The 18,568-nt window shown below is 35.4% G+C and overlaps 1 protein-coding gene across 1 annotated transcript; it reads right to left on the bottom strand.

Annotated features, from left to right (window-relative positions):
- Nucleotides 1–898: 898 nt before the first annotated feature.
- Nucleotides 899–1,815, bottom strand: LOC125846085 (8-hydroxygeraniol dehydrogenase-like). Its single transcript, XM_049525537.1, has 3 exons — nucleotides 1,450–1,815; nucleotides 1,198–1,351; nucleotides 899–1,120 (listed from the first exon to the last, which is right to left on the bottom strand). Exons 1-3 carry the CDS (start codon nucleotides 1,813–1,815, stop codon nucleotides 918–920), a joined length of 723 nt encoding a protein of 240 aa, XP_049381494.1. The 3' UTR covers nucleotides 899–917.
- Between the last annotated feature and the right edge of the window lie 16,753 nt (nucleotides 1,816–18,568).

The following is an 18,568-nucleotide window of genomic DNA, read 5'->3' on the forward strand; positions in this document are numbered from 1 at the left end:
CTACGGTCCGTAGGTCGAGTCTGCTCGACAGACCTTCACTAAAACGAGCATAACTTTTTTCTCGGAGGTCAGAATTTAGCAAACTCGATGGCGTTGGAAAGATAATTCAATTATCTATCTAACCATAGGTCATGGGACACCTAATTCATTTTGTGATAAAAGTTATGATCATCTGAATTTGACCAATCAACAATTTTCAGCTAACTGGCTATTAATCCTCATCTACGGTCAGACCTACGGACTGTGGATCGAATGACGGTCCGAGCTGATCAACCGTAGTTCGGGACTAAAGCTGGGCTTTTGGGGCATCGATCCACGGACACGAACTACTGTCCGTGACCTGACCTACGGATCGTAAGTCCGGCCGTGGGTCAACACTTAGCCAAATTTTCTGACTGAGTTCCGGGGAAGTTTTCTGTCACGAACCACGGACCTGCAGGACGGACCGTGAGTCCATCTATGGTCCGTGGATGGCATCCGTGAGTGCCACCTGTAACACCAGAAATCTGAAATCTCTATTTTCGGATACGGGGTGTTACAATACTCACATACAAACATCTAATTGAGAAAGTGGACAAGACCTATGAAGCCTTCGCCACATGCCTACACATACACTTTTATCATTGAACTATAGTTAACTTATACATATTTCACCTTAATTCATGACTTAACCATGATAAATCAATATAATTTGATCATGTAAACGCTGAATGCAAAAAGTTTTCACAGGGTGTCGATACTAGAAAACACAATATCGTATTTATTATCTTAACTCCTTATTCCTTTTGATACACAAAACATAAGAAATTTAAACAACGAAATTACAAGCTTAATACAAAATCATAACCCTATAACACACTCATTTTCTTGACCAAAAAACAACATTGATATGCCATAAACAAGATGTCCCCCTCATCTCAATTCTTGTTCAACGTGTTGCCAATGTCAAGCACAAAACAATACTTCACGTACGATTTCAAAAGGCATTCCAACGCTGTATTCACGTAGTCCATTGGCACTACTTCAACATCTGGTGTTATGTTATGCTTTGCCGCGAAATCAACCATCTCTTGTGTCTCCTTCATCCCTCCTATCGCGCTCCCCGCCACTAGCTTCCTTCCTATTACACACATTATATTAATATTACGTATCATATATATATAATAGACAAAATCATCGATTTAAGACCAAACGTACCTAAAAACAGGGGAAATACAGGCAACTCTAGTGGTTTTTCAGGGGTACCAACCATCACAAGCTTCCCATTAGTTTTCAACAAATTAATTAATGGAAGAAGATGGTGAATCGCGGATACAGTATCGATGATGCCATCTAGTGACCCCACTGCACCCTGATCATATTAAACATACAAACGAAAATTAGTATTATTCGTAAGTCACACCAATGTTATAAATTTGAAATTGAAACAGAGTTGATTGATTGATCGACCTGTATTTGGTCAGGATCACGACTGACCAAAAACGAGTCTGCCCCTAAACGATCAATTGCTTTGTCTTTCTTACTAACAAATGTACTTATCACAGTAACTTTGGCTCCGAACGCCTTAGCAAATTTCACAGCCATATGCCCCAGACCACCAAAACCAACAACACCAATGTGCATTCCAGGTTTATCTAGTCCGTGATATCTCAAAGGACTATAAGTTGTGATCCATGCACATAACAGGGGAGCTGATTCCATTGGTAAATTTTCGGGCCAATGGACCACGTAGTGCTCATTGGTTACCATTATATCGGAGTAACCACCATACGTGGTAGTTCCATCGGTGTCAACACCATTGTACGTCAATATCATATCGGGACAGTAATTTCACACATATTTTTGTATTTACAAGCCAACTTTTAGAAATTACATGACTTTTTTGGTTTTTCGTGTGTATTAGCCAATGGATTTGGAGCCTTTAAGGCACCCAAATCTTTTTTCTGTAAAAACTATATGAAGACCTCCGTAATGAGTTGGAGAAGCATTACGTGTAGTCCCGCCGTTTATTTCATGCATATTTTTGCATTTATGAGACAACTTTTAGGAATTAGCAGACTTTCTTGGTGTTTTTTAGTTTACTAGTATTTGGGCATGTGCATTGCGCGTACATCCCTTACCACAGTGAGCATAAGTATTTTTCAAAAATGCATCAATATGATAAATATATTCAAAAATCAATGACATTCAATATCTAAAATGTCCAACTTTGAAGGTTCTTTATTAGTACTAAATTGATTTTAATTTGAATTTATGAGTTAAATTTTGTTATGAATTTGTCAAATTTTCGTAGTAGTTTTTATATAGATGTTATGTTTTGATAAAAAAACCAATCAAGTTAATTATATCTATTTTATTTAAAAATAATACTTATATTGGTTTAAGAGTCGCCACTTAATTTTAAAGTAAATTAAGAAAACTATTGTTTTCAAAAGACTAAAATAGAAATCTAATGAAAGCTTTAAAAGGGGTTCGGGTTTCTTATTAGCATTTCGGAAAAGGTTTGACAGCACCCGAAATTCCCGCTAATACGCGGTTATCCGACAATTAATTATTTGGCTAAAATAATTTTAACTTAGCTTGAATTGCAAAACTGAACCATTTTATAGTTAGGACCATTTTAAGGGAGAAATAGGAAAATATTGCAATATTATTTAAGTGAAGTATTTTGTAAACTTATTTATTTATTTACTTTTTAAGTCAAGTAAGAGATGGATAATTTATTTAAGTGATTAATTCAAAATGGATGTCTTCTGGGAGTTTGAATGTTCAAAACCTTAAAATCAATAACAAATAAACAAACATAATAAATGAAGAGGGAGAGACTTGGACCCAAGTCTGGTTTTCCTGTCCGCCTGGGCCAGTACTTGGGCCTATATTCAGCTTTGGGCGGCCCATTTACGTCACATGCACCTATCCTAAACTAACATGAGATAAATATATTATTTCCTTTGGACCTCATGCCCACTTTTCCCACCTGTCCTAAATTCTAACAAGAATAATAATAAATAAAATGACGAGGCTTAGACCCAAAATAACAAAATACATCTCTTTGGAATCAAGAGTGGGTCTTTGGCCCAATCTTTTCAATATCTCGATCTATCGCATATTCTTTCAACTCCGGGACCTGTTCGTCAATTTCGTAGCTGGCCGACTCGAAAAGAGGAGGAATTTGAGCCTTTATGGCTCTCACGAAAAGCGGGATGAGAAAATAGGAGTTCATGGTGAACTCGGACAGATTTTCATGCAAAGCGAGGAACAAAGTACAAAATTAGCATTTGAGAGATAAAGTGATAAGATAAAATAAAACAAAGAAAGGGAGAATAATAGAAAGTAAATAACACACGCCAAACAAAACATTTAACAATGCAAAGCTTAAACAATAGTTTAAAGGGAAGGCTGATTAAGGACAAACATTTTCTTATCTTCGATAATGGATAGTAATGGGGCAAAAGTCAAAGGAAGATTAATGTCCTTTCTGAAAATCAATAATGCCAGCAAACAAAGGAAACCAAACTCAACACTCCCAAACTCAAGTAGGACATTAATTATCACCTCCTATGCCAAAAGTAAAATTCTTGTTTCGCACCAAATAAAATATATGCATTTTTTACATACTTGGATTAGCACCTTGGTATGAGACATGAAGGTTCAACTAAGTTGGACACATGATGCTAAACAAACAAGCAAATTAAACTTTAATATCTGCATATCCTAGTTTATGCATTTAGCTAAGGCGAAAAATGACGTCACATGGAACAAGATTTGGACTAATGCGACAAGAGGAACACCAATCCATGTGGCCAACTTCATGCCGGTAAGAAACTCCCCTTTTTTGCTTATGACCGAATTATGGCCCATGAGAAGAGACTCAGATCAAAAGAGAACAAAGAAAACACTTTTTGAAGACAACTTTAACAACAAATGATGCAAGCCAACCAGATAAATAAATATAGCATGGAAAGGTTTCCAATAAAGCGGAATTAGATACGTGAAAGCTATGCTGATACAAATCCGATATGCTGACTTCCGAACGTCAAGAAAATAAACAGAACTAGTCAACATAGTCTCCATACTTCATGATGACTTAACCAAACGAGCTCATTTACAATTAATGCAAAACAGCCTAGCACCAAACTCTCAACAATTTATTCTCATTTTAATAAGCAAGAAACAACACACTTAACATTAAACCAACGAAATTTTACGTATTTTGGCAGAGCCGCGCTGCAGATTTTTGAAGAGAAAGAGAAATAAAACTCATGAGCATAAGGGCTTGAATAAAGCAGCTTTCAAATGAACAGGGGTTGGGACATCAGATTGTGACATTTTGAACACTCCAAAAACTCGATAAAACATTGAACACATTTTTTTTTTACCACTACAGATGCATAACAAATAATGACAAACTAAACTAAAAGAGAGCATCTCCAAACCAATGAAGGGACAACCATGAGAACCAAGAAAACAAGAACAACCGTCAACCAGAAATTCCCTCGATATCAACTTAACAGCAGGTAACAGCCAACAACCAACTAAATAAAAACTTCCGTCATTGGAATGCTGCTCTAAGGTAGGAGAAGAGGTGAAAAGAGCATTAATAAGAGACGTTACCTTTCGGAGTGCAGCAAACAGGGACATGACGAGTTAGGGAACAACAACGAATTCCACCACACAACCACAAATGTAACTGCAAACCAGACACCTGAGAAGAGTCGTAACTTCGAACAGACTTTGGTTGCGACGATGAACGAGCTAGAGAATAATACTCAAGCTGAAACTGATTCCCTTCTGCCCTTCTTGGGTATATTTTCCTTAGTATTTTTATAACTTTTGCTTAAACTATTCTCAATACTTTTTCCCGGAAAAAAATGCCCACCCCCTTACAACAATAAAAAGGAAGGAAGAATACACAGAAGTATTCTAGGATTCGGAAAAGGGGGGAAAAAGGGATGAAAATTCGGATAGAAAAGGGCCCAATTCGAATTCAAACTCGAAACTCCTTTCGCCATTTTAGGGAGACTCCTTTTTTGTGAGGTTTTCCCCCATTCCGGAAGAGGAAAGGGAGACAGACGCGTGCCTCTTTTGCTGCTGGAAACGTACTGTTCGAGAGGGACGTGAGAGGAAGAAGACAGCGAAGTTTCTGTCTTCTGTTGTACGAGTACAGGGCGTGAAGCCCTTCACGCTTCTTGCTGTGGGGAGCTGCTGTTAAGCGTAAAGAACGCTGCTGCTTTTGGTAAGTTTTCTGCCAACGTGAAAGGGGAGAAGAGAATTGCTGGGTTTCTTTTGGAATAAGGAAATGGGCCGGGTCAGGGGAATTAAGAGGTGGGCCGGGAATTGGGGAAATGGGAATTGAGGAATGGAGGGCTGTGGAGCTTTAAGGGATTTGGGCTGAAAAAATGGCCCAAATTGGGTCTTAAAGGATTGAATTATGAGGAATTGACATAGACATATAACTATAATATATAATTGGCAATATATAGCCTAAATTAATTAGCAATTAATAGCCTAAAACAAAATTAGCACGTATTAGCCTAAAAGAAATAAAACCAACTTTTTATAGTTTTTTTCTTTTAATCATGTGCAACCAACCCGCATTAATTAAGGAGATGTGGGATTGTTTTTTCTTCCTTGTTTTTAACTCCTATAATTAAGGAAGTTAGTTTTTCAATTTCTTTAAATTCTCAAACTCAAATTTATTTAACTATCTATTTAAAAAAATATATTAATGCAATTTACAGAAACATAAAGATATATTTGATTGTAATTTTATGAATTTTTTTTTTTTACCAATCAACAATACTTAGTTTATTAGAAAACTGATTGCCTACTTTTAAGAAGTGAAATATATATATTTATTAATTAACCCACTAAAAAAAGGTTACACCAACTTTTAAGGAATTCTTTAAATAACTTATTAAAAGATTGTGACTACTTTTAAGGTAAGAAAATGTATTATTAATGCTCTAACGTGTATTAATTATCACATAATCGACAATAATTAATCATATAATATTAAATGACATTTTATTAGAAACTGTAATAATACATATGCATAAATTATACAATAATTAAAGTTGTGATTACATAATGTATACATAAAAAAAAATATGTAGTCACAAAAAAATATTCATAAAAATAGACGTGTAAATTTTATTGATGTATATAGTAATTGTAGCATGTATACATAAACTTTATATCGTATACATAAGAATATTACCATCAATTATATGTATTACTATAATGAATACAAGAATGAGATTAATATGATACATATATAAATTTTATTCATTAATTGTACATGTGATTTTGTTTATGTATACGGTAATTGCACTATGTATACATTAGTTTGTATTCATCATGTATTCAGTGATTTGTATTCACATAATAAACTTGTATACTTTAATTTAAATTGAGATTGGAATCCATTGGTATACATTGGGTTGTATTCATCAAAATCAACATTCTGATTTTTTACGAAGATCTAACGAGAATCTTTCTTACCCATGAAATTGAGAACAAAAATTTCAAAAAACTATTACCTAAATTTTCGCCAAAAAAAGTTATAAAAATTTTAGTTCCACAAATCACGATATTTCAAAATTAATGGGGCAAGAAATGCTACATAATTATATATTAAAAGAATTATTGCAAGGATCAATAGATAAACATACAGTTATATCTGATTTGCATAGACAGAGTAAATTAAGGAGAATAAGAGAAAATTTAGAAGAGAAGCAAATATACATATGAAAAGGATTTTAGAAAGAAAACAAAAGAAGGTTGAATAACCTAAATTTTCGCAAAAACTTCAATTCTACAAATCATGAAATTCACAATTAATTGGACAAGAATAAGATTATATATAAAGATGATTTTTAGAAGTATCCATGAAACAACATATTGTTATATCTGAATTTCATAAACATATTGAATTAAGGAGAAGAATTGAAAATTAGGAAGAGAATCAAATATACGTATGAAAAGAATTCTAGAAAGAGAAAAAAGAGACAAAAAAGAGAAGAACTCTATTTTAAAACTGTTGACAAAATAATTAAAAAAAGAGATAAAATAGGGATAATAAAACAATAATTGTTTTTTCAAGAAAAAAAAAAGCAGCAATCAAATGTGTGTTTGAGAAAAATAAGGAGGACAAAAATACATTTTTAAAAAAGAAAAGAAAAATAACAATTCAATGCCAAATAAATAAAACAAAGTTTTTTTCTTGCTAAAAATTAAAAGTGGGCTATTTATTGCTAATTTAGTCTATAGGGTGTCATGATGTGCCATTTTGTCTTGATTTAGAGGCAAAGATAAGAAGTGACTATTTTTGCAATTATAGCTATTGGATCATAAATCAAAACCAATTCAAGTTCAGATATTAGCCAAATTGAAATTGAAATCTGGCCTAATTGGGTTAATGAATTAATTAATTAACAAGCTTCTTAAATTCAACAAAGTAAATTAATTAATTATAAACTAATTAATTTAGAGATAGAAACTATTAAATAACTAAGTTATTAACAAAATGCTTAATTTAACAAAATCTATTTGAGACAATTTTTGAATATTTATAAAATATATACATAATCATGTAAATCATATACATTCTCTAAAGATTATGAAAAGTGACAAAACCATTTAAAATAACTTGCAAACTATATATATTTATTTATTTATTTTTATTTTTATTTTATTTTTTTTTCTTAAAATTTTATAAAACTAATTATTTTAACTCGTTTGAAATTGAAGAAGCTCAATGATTAATCTATATCGGAGAGGGTCAAAATTGGGTGTCAACAACTGTCCCTCGTTTTACTTGGATTGATGCAAGAAATCCGAGGAAAATGAAATTGACGAATCCAATTTTGACCGACCACATCTTCATCTTTCCTGAAAAGGCTTTTGGTACGGACTTTAGAAATTATGGCCGAACCTCGGAAGTGGGTTTCCTACATATCTCAGGCTATATGAAAATTCAGGCCACTTGTAGTTCGATACGCTTGATTTAACGCACAATTTTGAAAGAATTCAAAAGCCATCCCGATACCGAATTATGAAGGGACCGAAATGCTCGAGAAAGGATTTAAGAGCAAATGTTGGAATACAACCGAGTTTTTCAACACTGATCCCGCCTACATATCCCTCAACTTAGGGAATGAGGCTGCTTGTAGTTCGACTCAATCGGTTGAAAAGGAAATCTAGTATGCCAGATGACCCTTGGTTATGGAATAGCGACAAAGTAAGTCGAGTATGAAAAAAAAGGCTTGCAACCTCTTTGTAATGAATGTGGTGCATTTCACACCCATAATTAAGAATTTACATTGACATAACTTCCAAAGCTCTTGGCGCATTGTCACTTGGATTGGAAAGCCGCTTCCGGTGGAGACCAAAATTTCCGAATGCGAAACTGAAATCAGGAAACTTAAAGAAAAACCACATGCATTCTGGTAGGGGTGTGGTTTGATTGTGGTGGAAGTCACTCCTTTTCTCGCGTCCTAAGAGTTTGACACTCCTCTTTGGACTATGTCCCAGTTCACTGCTAAGAAAAGGTTCCACGTTGTGCTGCATCATTTTTGATGTCGTCCGCACATGTGGTTTGTTTTGAGAATTCATCCTCTCAGATGCTCTCGATAAAGATTGAGATAAAACTCATAGCATAAAAATGCAATTCAAATGGAGAGATAGTGTCTTTTATCGTGTTGACACTCAATTTCTCTCCTTGAACATTGACGTCAACTTCATCGGGTTTGACGTAAAGCAAATAAAGCTTGTGTCTCATATTTGTGATATAATCTTCAATGTACTCTTCCTTTGATGTCAAAGTAATAAAATAGGCTGATGTAAGATGTTGACAGTTTTCTTGATGTCGTTTTTGCAAAGAAAAATGACGTAGTCGATGTTGATCTTCTTGTGATGGGTAAGTCTTTCTCTTGCGATGCATTACTCTTTTCTCTTGCAATGCATGAATCTTCTCTTCCAATGCATGAATCTCTTCCTGCAATGCATGAATTCTTCTCTTGCAATGCATGAATCTTTTCCCGCGATGCATGAATTCCTTCTCCCGCGATGCATGAATATTCTCTTGCAATGCATGAATCTCTTCCCGCGATACATGAATTCTTCTCTTGCAATGCATTAATCTTTTCTCGTAATGCATGAATTCTTTCTCCCGCGATGCATGAATCTTCTCTTGTAATGCATAAATCTTCTCTTGTAATGCATGAATCTCTTCCCACAATGCATGAATCTTTTCTCGCAATGCATGAATTTTTTTCTCCTGCATTACATGACTCTTTTTCCCGCGATGCATGAATCTTCTCTTGCTATGCATGACTCCTTCCTCTCGCGATGCATGCTTTCTTTTTCTTGATGCCTCCCTGATACCGAGCAAAGATAATGATTCACCGAGAAGCATAAGTGATCTTCTGGGTGGCGGTATCGTCCTAATTGACAATACAAATAAAAATGACCCTCAGAGTAGTGGTATCATCTCATTCGACAATACGACATAAATAACTCTCCGGGTGGTAATATTATCAAGTCTGATGATATGATGCAGATAACGTCCCCCAAGTCTCTTTAGTTGATGGAAAACAACAAATTATCTTTCCTCGGGGTTTTCATTTGTCCCATCTCTGAACATAGTTGTATGTTCATTATGGACTTCACCTTGTTGGGAATTGAATGAAATAATGTTATTCATATTCCAAAATCTTTGATATAAGCAGCATAAAATATTTCTTGCATCCACAGAAAAAATTGACAATTTTGGGAAGCTCTTCACCCATTTGACTTCTCCATATTCATTGAATGGAAGAATATGCTGATTTTGAGGCAAACCTATAGACCTGCATCCATAGAAAAATTATTAGTTTAAAAATGAACTGATCTGTGTCAATCTTTTCGGTTGTCTGCTCCTTGTCTTGCTAACTCCGATTGACTTCTCCTATCTCCCGCTTCTTGATAGATAAGACAAAATATTTTTATGCAAAAATAATTGACGCATGAAAGAAAAGTTTTTTAAGGAAAATAGATTTTTAAGTAATGTTTGGAAAAGGTCACTGCCCAGTGTCATGTTACGTCGACCTTAATGAACGCCTTTGGGAGTTGATGCTTCGAGATCTATCTGATTACTTGTTGGGACTGTCGATAAACCCTGTTTAAATTTTGAGGCCATCCTCAAAATTTCTGTCCTAGTTAACTGTCTTAGCTTATCTTTAACCGCTGGCGAGCAAGTCACAAAATTTTTGAGATCCTCTCAAAAATTCTGTCCTAGTTGCAAATCTCAAAGTAACTTCAATCTTGACTTTGTTGGAGAGATCTTTTCCTTGAGAATTTTTGAGTTCCTCTAAAAAATTATGTCCCAGTTTCTATTGTGAAGAGAAATAGAAATCTTACGGGAAATATGATCAAACCATTGTGGCGCCTATGTATCCCGTTGAGGCAAGAATCAGGTCAAATGTAGTTTCCCCTCTCGAGGATTAACAAAAATAGGAAATTTACAAAGAAACTGACCGAGACAGACATAGGCCGCCTACATATCTCATTCTTGAGAATTCAGGTCGAACGTAGTTCAAATAAAAAGAAATATTAAAGAGGATAAAGGGGTGACCGAGACCGACATAGGCTGCCTACGTATCTCATTCTTGAGAACTCAGGTCAGACGTAGTTCGTTACAAGAGGGATAAAATTTAAAACGACGCGATTACAAGCAAATAAAATGATTACAATGAAATGACAGAAAATACAAACTAAAACTTCACATATAGTATCCCTTGACAACATCTGAGTTGATCGATTTCGGCCATTCGGTGCCATTTTCAATAGGACCAAGGCACCTCCAGATAATACTTTGCGAATCATGTAGGGTCCTTGCCAATTTGGTGCAAAATTCCCTTTATACTCATCTTGATGAGGGAAAATGCATTTGAGAACCAACTGGCCAATTTCAAATATCCTTGCTTTTACTTTCTTATGGAAAGCTCGAATCATTCTCTGTCGGTATAGTTGACCATGACAAACCGCAACCATTCTCTTCTTATCAATCAATGTTAACTAATCAATCCATTTGTGAACCTATTCAGCATCACTCAATTCAACTTCTTGAATGATTCTCAATGAAGGTATTTCAATTTCTGCAGGTATAACTGCTTCTGTTCCATATACTAGCAAATATGGAGTAGCTCCAACTGATGTTCTGACAGTCGTTAGGTAACCCAACAAAGCATATGACAACATCTCATGCCAACCTCTGTGATTATCAATCATTTTCCTCAAAATCTTCTTTATGTTCTTGTTGGCGACCGTTACAGCTCCATTCATTTGATGACGATAGGCAGTTGAGTTTCGGTGAGTAATCTTGAATTGTTCACATATCTCTCTCATCATGTGACTGTTGAGATTTGCTCCATTATCAGTAATGATGGATTTTGGTACTCCGAATCTACATATCAAATTGTTGCGAACAAAATCAGCTACAACCTTCTTGGTTACCGACTTATACGAAGCGGCTTTCACCCACTTGGTGAAGTAGTCAATGGCAACCAAAATGAATCTATGTTCGTTAGAGGCGGCTGGCTCTATTGGACCGATGACATCCATGCCCCAAGCTACAAACGGCCAAAGTGAACTAATAGCATTGAGTTCATGAGGTGGGACTCAAATCAAATCTCCATGCACCTGACATTTATGCACAAACTTGCAACAATCATGTTCCATAGTCATCCAAAAATAACTAGCTCGAAGTATTTTTCTCGCCAAAGTAAGTCCATTCACGTGATTACCACAAACTCTGGCATGTATTCGTTCCAGAAGCTTTGCAGCTTCACTAGCATCAACACATTTGAGAAGACCTAAATCTGGAGTCCTCCTATAAAGGATTTCTCCACTTGCAAAGAAATTGAGGACCATACGGTGTATCGACTTCTTCTGGTTGAATGTTGCATTCTCAGGATAAGTCCCAGTCTCTAAATACTTCTTGATATCAAAATACCAAGGCAAACCATCTGGTTCTGCTTCAACATGTGAACAATGGACATGCTGCTCTTTTACCTCTATATCCACTGGATCAATATAACTTGTATCTGGGTGCTTAATCATTGATGCGATGGTGGCAAGAGCACCGGCCAACTTATTCTGTGTCCTAGGAGTGTGCCTGAACTCAATCTTGCGAAATCTATTCACAACTTCCGTATATACTGCACATACGGTGTGATCTTTGGATTTTTCACAGCCCATTCACCTTGAACCTGATGAATCAGCAAATCTGAATCTCCAATAACTAGCAACTCGTGAACATGCATATCAATGGTCATCCTCAGACCTAGGATGCAAGCTTCATACTCAGCCATGTTGTTTGTGCAATCAAATTGGAGTTTAGCCGCCATAAAGTTGAACAACTAGACACATAAGTCCTACATGGCATAAACCATGTAAGACACAAATTTCCATGTAGGACGCATGTGTGTTCAACTTTATGTAAGTTTAAGTGTCTACTTGTGCACACTCAAAGTTGAAGGGCAAAAATGTGAGCTGAGGCCAAGTTAAAGGGAATATTTATGTATTAATGAACATGTAGACACATGCATCCTAAGTGGCATGATATATGTAGGACTCCACATAGGACACAAATTGCCATGTAGGATGCATATATGATGCATGTGTCGATTTGTTCAATTTTATACAAACTAAAGTGTCTACTTGTGCAAACCCAAAGGACACGTTTATGTATTATGCCTAATTAATTTGTCAACTCTTATCTATTTCCCTTTTCCAAAGTCAGCTCTTGTCTGGTGACAGAGAAATTTGCTTAGATTATTTTTGTTGTTGAAGCCTAAGCAATATTTTGGTGGATTAGACATTAAGAATCTTCAAAGAAATTTCCTACCTATTACTTCTATTAATATTCAATAAAAACATAAAGTTGACTAGATCCAACAACCATTATTTATTCATAGAAGCTCTCATGTTTCAAGTTGTACTTGTTTATTCTTCTTTCCTGTATATAACTTGGTCAAAAATATCATCAATTGATCTCATCCATACTGTTTATTTTTCTTTTCAGACAGTTAATCGAATCGATGACATCATCTTCTTCTTATGCGAGTAACTCAAAGTACTGTCCTCGACGGAAGTACAATGCCTTTCTAAGTTTTAGAGGTGAAGATACCCGAAAATTTTTTACGAGTCACTTGTACCAAGGTTTGGACAATAGGGGAATATTCACCTTTTTAGATGATAAAAGGCTAGAGGAGGGTGATTCCCTCTCAGAAGAGCTCATGAAAGCTATAGAAGTGTCTCAAGTTTCCATATTCATTTTCTCAAAGAATTATGCTACGCCAAGGTGGTGCTTGAATGAGCTAGTGAAGATTATGGAATGCAAGGAGAAAGAAAATAAACGAACAGTCATACCAATCTTCTGTTATGTGGATCCATCACATATTCAATACCAAAGTGATAGCTTTGCAGAAGCATTTGCCAAACACGAATCGAGGTATAAGGATGATGTTGAGGGGATGCAGAAGGTGCAAGGATGGAGGAATGCCCTAACTGCTGCCGCAAATCTAAAAGGATATGATATCCGTGACGGGTGAGTTGAAAACACATAAATTGAAAAGAATACCTCAAAATTATTCTGATTGATTCTTAAAGTTTGATTTATGTGCACAGTCCCTTTTATCATAATTATGGAGTACTCTATAATGTGAAATACTTCTTTTTATTCTTGATTCTCTTATCTGTATATATCAGCANTCTTGCGGATATTAAAGAAAACAAATGTGGAATGCATTCTTTGCAAAATATCCTTTCTCTCATAACTGTTGAGGAATAAAGATGATTACGTGAATAATAATAAGGAGGACGGAATGCACATGATAGCTCATAGACTTAGATTTAAGAAGGTTTTAGTTGTGCTTGATGACATAGATCACAGTGACCATTTAGATAACCTAGCAGGGGATCTCGATTGGTTTGGCGAAGGCAGTAGGATTATTGCAACAACAAGAGACAAGCATTTGATAGGAAAGAATGATGTAGTCTATGAAGTGACTACACTACGTGACCATCAAGCTATTAAATTGTTCAATCAATATGCTTTCAAAGAAGAAGTTCCAGGTAAATGTTTTGAGAAGCTCTCGTTGGAGGTTGTAAGTCATGCTAAAGGCCTTCCTTTAGCGCTGAAAGTGTGGGTTCTTTCTTATATAATAGGGACATAACTGAGTGGAAAAGTGCTATAGAGCAAATGAAAATTAAATCGAAGTCAGAAATCGTTGAAAACTTAAAATTAGTTATGATAGACTATAGACCATACAACAAGACATATTTCTAGATATAGCATGCTTCTTAGAATTTTTGACCAAAATAAGCCATTGTTTAAATCAATTCACCAAAATAGTATGTTTTTAATTTTTTTTACGAAACTAGTATAAACATAGTCCACAGTAATGTTTTATGCTTTATTTTATTTTTAAAAATTTAATGAGAAAAAGACGAACTGCTAACGGCGTTAAATAATAATACGTAACTGGGAATCACGTTTTAACTCTAATACGTTATTGGGAATAACATTTTAAGCATATATCTTTTAATCCTATACTAGAATAAAAAAACCCCAATTTAGTTGTACTAATTACAGAAGAAAAAAAGGGGAGATTCACGGAAGACCCAAAAAAACCGTCTTCTTTCTCCTAACCCACCTTTAGGTTACAATTATGGCGATAAACAAAAACCCATCTTCTTGCTCTTACAGAATTGACACTTAATCTTTACTCGATTTGAAACCCTTTTGTTCTATACAAGAGATTTGAGAGTTTTGTTCGACTACTGAAGATTAGACACACTACAAGAGATTGGAGGTGAAACTTTCAAAAATTTGAAGGACGTCTGCAGATTTGCTTAAAAAAGGGTCAAAAACCTTTGAAAAAGAAGAAATTTTTTGTGATTGAGGTAATTTTGTCATACACTGATATAGTTTATCTTATAGTTGATGAATTTGTTGTTTACCTTTTTGTTAAAAAATGACATTTTAGTTTCTGTTTTTTTCCCCTTTTTATGAGAATAAGAAATTATATGTACTTGAAACTATTTGAGTGATGATATTCAATTTCCTCAACAGTTGCGACTCTTATAGAAAAGCTTATATTTTAATTGATATGATTGAAAATGTTCGTGGTGAAGCATTTGAGGAAAGTTTCCAAGTTACGTTACACTTGAGTTTGATTTCTTTGTTAGTTTGGTTCATTATTTTAAAAATAATTACTTATGTATAGGTATTTCTTTTATGGCTGCTAATAATGCATACCAATTGGATCCCAGTCCACTTGATCCGTGTGTATTAACTGAACAACTCAATCATAGGTCACGAGATATATGGATAGGAAATGATAATATGATTTTGAACACAAGGAAATGTGATGGGAAGTTTTGGGACCTAGTAAATGAACATCCTATCCATCCACGAGTTCTAGATGTGATTAAATTATCCGGATTATATGGTGTTTATAGATCTCATAGGCATGTTATAGATCGTAGTTTAATCACTGCACTAGTTGAAAGATGGCGTCCTGAGACTCATACATTCCACTTTAGGACGGGTGAGGCTACGATCACCTTACAGGACGTGGAGTTATTGTATGGCTTACCTGTGAAAGGTAATCCAGTAGTTGGGTATGAGTCATAGAGGTCCGTAGTTGATTGGCAAAATATTTGTCAAAGATTATTAGGTTTTACTCCACACCCTCAAGACTTTAAACATAGTAGTCTCAAGGTCTCTGCGCTTAATGCACACTTGCGCCTTCAGCCACGGTTGCCTGACTTGGCAACACAGGATATGGTCAACGAGAAGGCTAGGTGTTATATGTTTTGGATGATTGCTGGTTAATGTTGGCAGACACATCTGGCGGTCTTTTAATGCTTATGTACTTGCCTATGCTGGAAGATATCACTGCAGTAGGGCCTTACAGTTGGGGTAGTGCAACCCTAGCATACTTGTATCGCTTTTTTTGTAAAGCCTCCCAAAGTACCCAAAATGAGATTGCTAGATTCCTACCACTACTTCAGGTATACCCAATAATTACACTTAGTATTTATTGAAATTTTATCTAGTTTATAATTATCTATTATGTTTAGATTTGGGCATGGGAGAGAGTTACCGTCCTTAGGCCTCAGATTGTAGCACAAAGAGACACGAGGAATATTTTCCCTGTTGGTTTACCTAGGGGTCCACATGCTGCTAGATGGTTTGCACATTTTAGTTGGACCGACACTACCAAACATGTGTTAAGAGTTTTCAGGGATGCGCTTGATTTCATGACAGAAGATCAAGTAAGATGTTGTATTAGTTTTCTCTTAACTTTCATATATATTGTAATTGTGAACACTTGTTTTTGTTATAGTTTATTTGGGAGCCATATTATTCTGACATAATTGAGAGTCTTCCCGAATATTGCCGCTTTGGAAGAGATATATGGCGTGCTAGAGTTCCAATTTTTTGTTGGGATGTTGTGGAGGTTCATTTACCCGATCGAGTTATGAGGCAATTTGGATTGGTACAGGCGATACCTTCTCCATTTCCATTTGACGCTACGTATTTTCACCATGATCGTCGAGGAAGACCAAACACAAATTGGGAGTTAGAGCATGCACAATGGTTGCATTTTTGGAACCATATTGACCAATATGTATGTAATGCACCAATCCTTCATGGATCACTTCGGTATGATGATCCCTACCTTATTTGGTTTAGACGTATTACTCGTTTTATCATTAGTAATCCTATTTCGAGTCCTCAACAACAACAAGGTTACGTTCCTAATGCGACAGCATACGAAACAATGGTAAGTTTGATAACTTAATTTTTCTTTACTTTAACTTGTCCAGTTAGCATATTGAATTAGTAGAATCTGGTTCATTAGCATTCTATCAAAGTTTGTACTTCATATTTGTGGATATGATTTGTCCAGTTAGCATATATATCAAAGCTTTCCTCATCTGTTCTACTTGTACTTCATATTTGTGATTTGTGGATATGATTTCATTCCACTACTAAAAAAAATAGTGAATACCGACCTACAAATACCGACCTCCGGAGGTCGGTATTCCTTGAAATACCGACCTAAAACCGACATCCCAACTTAGATCGGAAAAACCTTTGTCGCTATTCAATACCGACCTCTAGCGGTCGGTATTTACTGACCTCTCGAGGTCAGTTTTTATTTTATGTCGGAAAATTCATATATTATTATTTCCGACTTCCTGAGGTCAGAATTGGAATACCAACATCCGGAGGTCGGTATTTTTATTTTTGTAATGTTGAAATTCTGACCTCCGGAGGTCGATATTTTTATTTTTGTAATGTTGAAATTCTGACCTCCGGAGGTCGGCATTTTACAGAAATAAAAAGGCCGACCTCCGGATGTCGGTATTTTTATTTTTGTATTTTTAAAATTCCGACCTCCGGAGGTCGGTAATTTTATTTTTGTAATGTTGAAATTCCGACCTCCGGAGGTCGGTACTTTTATTTTTTAATTTTTGAAATTCTGACCTCCGGAGGTCGGTTTTCTGCTACAAAACAGGCAGCAAATTGCTGCAATTTTTAGTTGCCCACCTGCATATTTATGCCAAAACAACCCAAAGCCAAATAAACTTCATCCAACCAAAACAACACAATTTTTCAACATATACATTAAAGTATTTCAAAATAAACTTCATCCAACTTCAAAATAAACTAAAATACGATCAAATTAAACAATTCCAAAAATATAGAAGTCTAAAATGTCAAATAGATACAACTACTCCTAATCACTCTCACTCTCCTTGTCAGACGTACCATTCTCATCACTCTCACTCTTCTTGTCGGACGTAAGCTGAAATACGAGTTCATTGACAAAGTAGAGTAAACAAAAAATAATCAATCAATTAAAACATAAATAGATAAATGAAAGATAAAACATAATTAAATCATACTTGTATCCTAATGGCTTGATGACGAGTCTCCGAAAATTGTCTCTATCGCCTGGCTGAGGACCATTTGCATTTGAGTGCTGGGTGGTGGGAGTATTAGGCTCCGAGCCATTGGATTCAAGATGAAGATTGGAAAGTCCAATTGATCCACTACTAGTATTCAAAGTATTGCACTGACTAGCACTAGATGATGGTATGTTAAACCCACAACCAAGATGTGAATAGCCTGCAAAGTTTGGTACCCCGAACTAGGTACCACAGTGGGTGTAGATATAGTATAACCAGATTGTGGAGCCACATGAGTAGAGGCATTATGTGACTGGTGTGCCGAGTGAGTAGTTGAAACTGAGGCTCGTTTTGAAATATTAACTCGAGAGGGCTCATCAGATATCACGACCCCAGTGGGCCTTCTCATAGCATTGCCCTTAAATTTCTTTTTTGGATTAGCGGATTTTTTTGATTTACCCTTGTCTTTATCTACCATCTATATCAATTAAATATAAAGATTAAAACAAACTAGTACAAAATATTGTCACAATGTCGAACAAATATATCAAACAAAGTTATCATAACATTAGGCTTAATCCAAATAGTCTTTCACAAT

Source organism: Solanum stenotomum, chromosome 11, assembly GCF_019186545.1.
Source record: "Solanum stenotomum isolate F172 chromosome 11, ASM1918654v1, whole genome shotgun sequence".
In the NCBI taxonomy this organism is placed as follows: Eukaryota; Viridiplantae; Streptophyta; class Magnoliopsida; order Solanales; family Solanaceae; genus Solanum; species Solanum stenotomum.

Bases quoted from the DNA above. Each gene is read 5' to 3' on its own strand.
- LOC125846085 (XM_049525537.1), bottom strand. From the start codon at position 1,815: ATGATATTGACGTACAATGGTGTTGACACCGATGGAACTACCACGTAT. The intron at 1,352-1,449 runs GTCGATCAATCA...TAATATGATCAG, and splicing joins GTGATCCTGACCAAATACAG to GGTGCAGTGGGGTCACTAGA. The intron at 1,121-1,197 runs GTACGTTTGGTC...TGTGTGTAATAG, and splicing joins TGTATTTCCCCTGTTTTTAG to GAAGGAAGCTAGTGGCGGGG.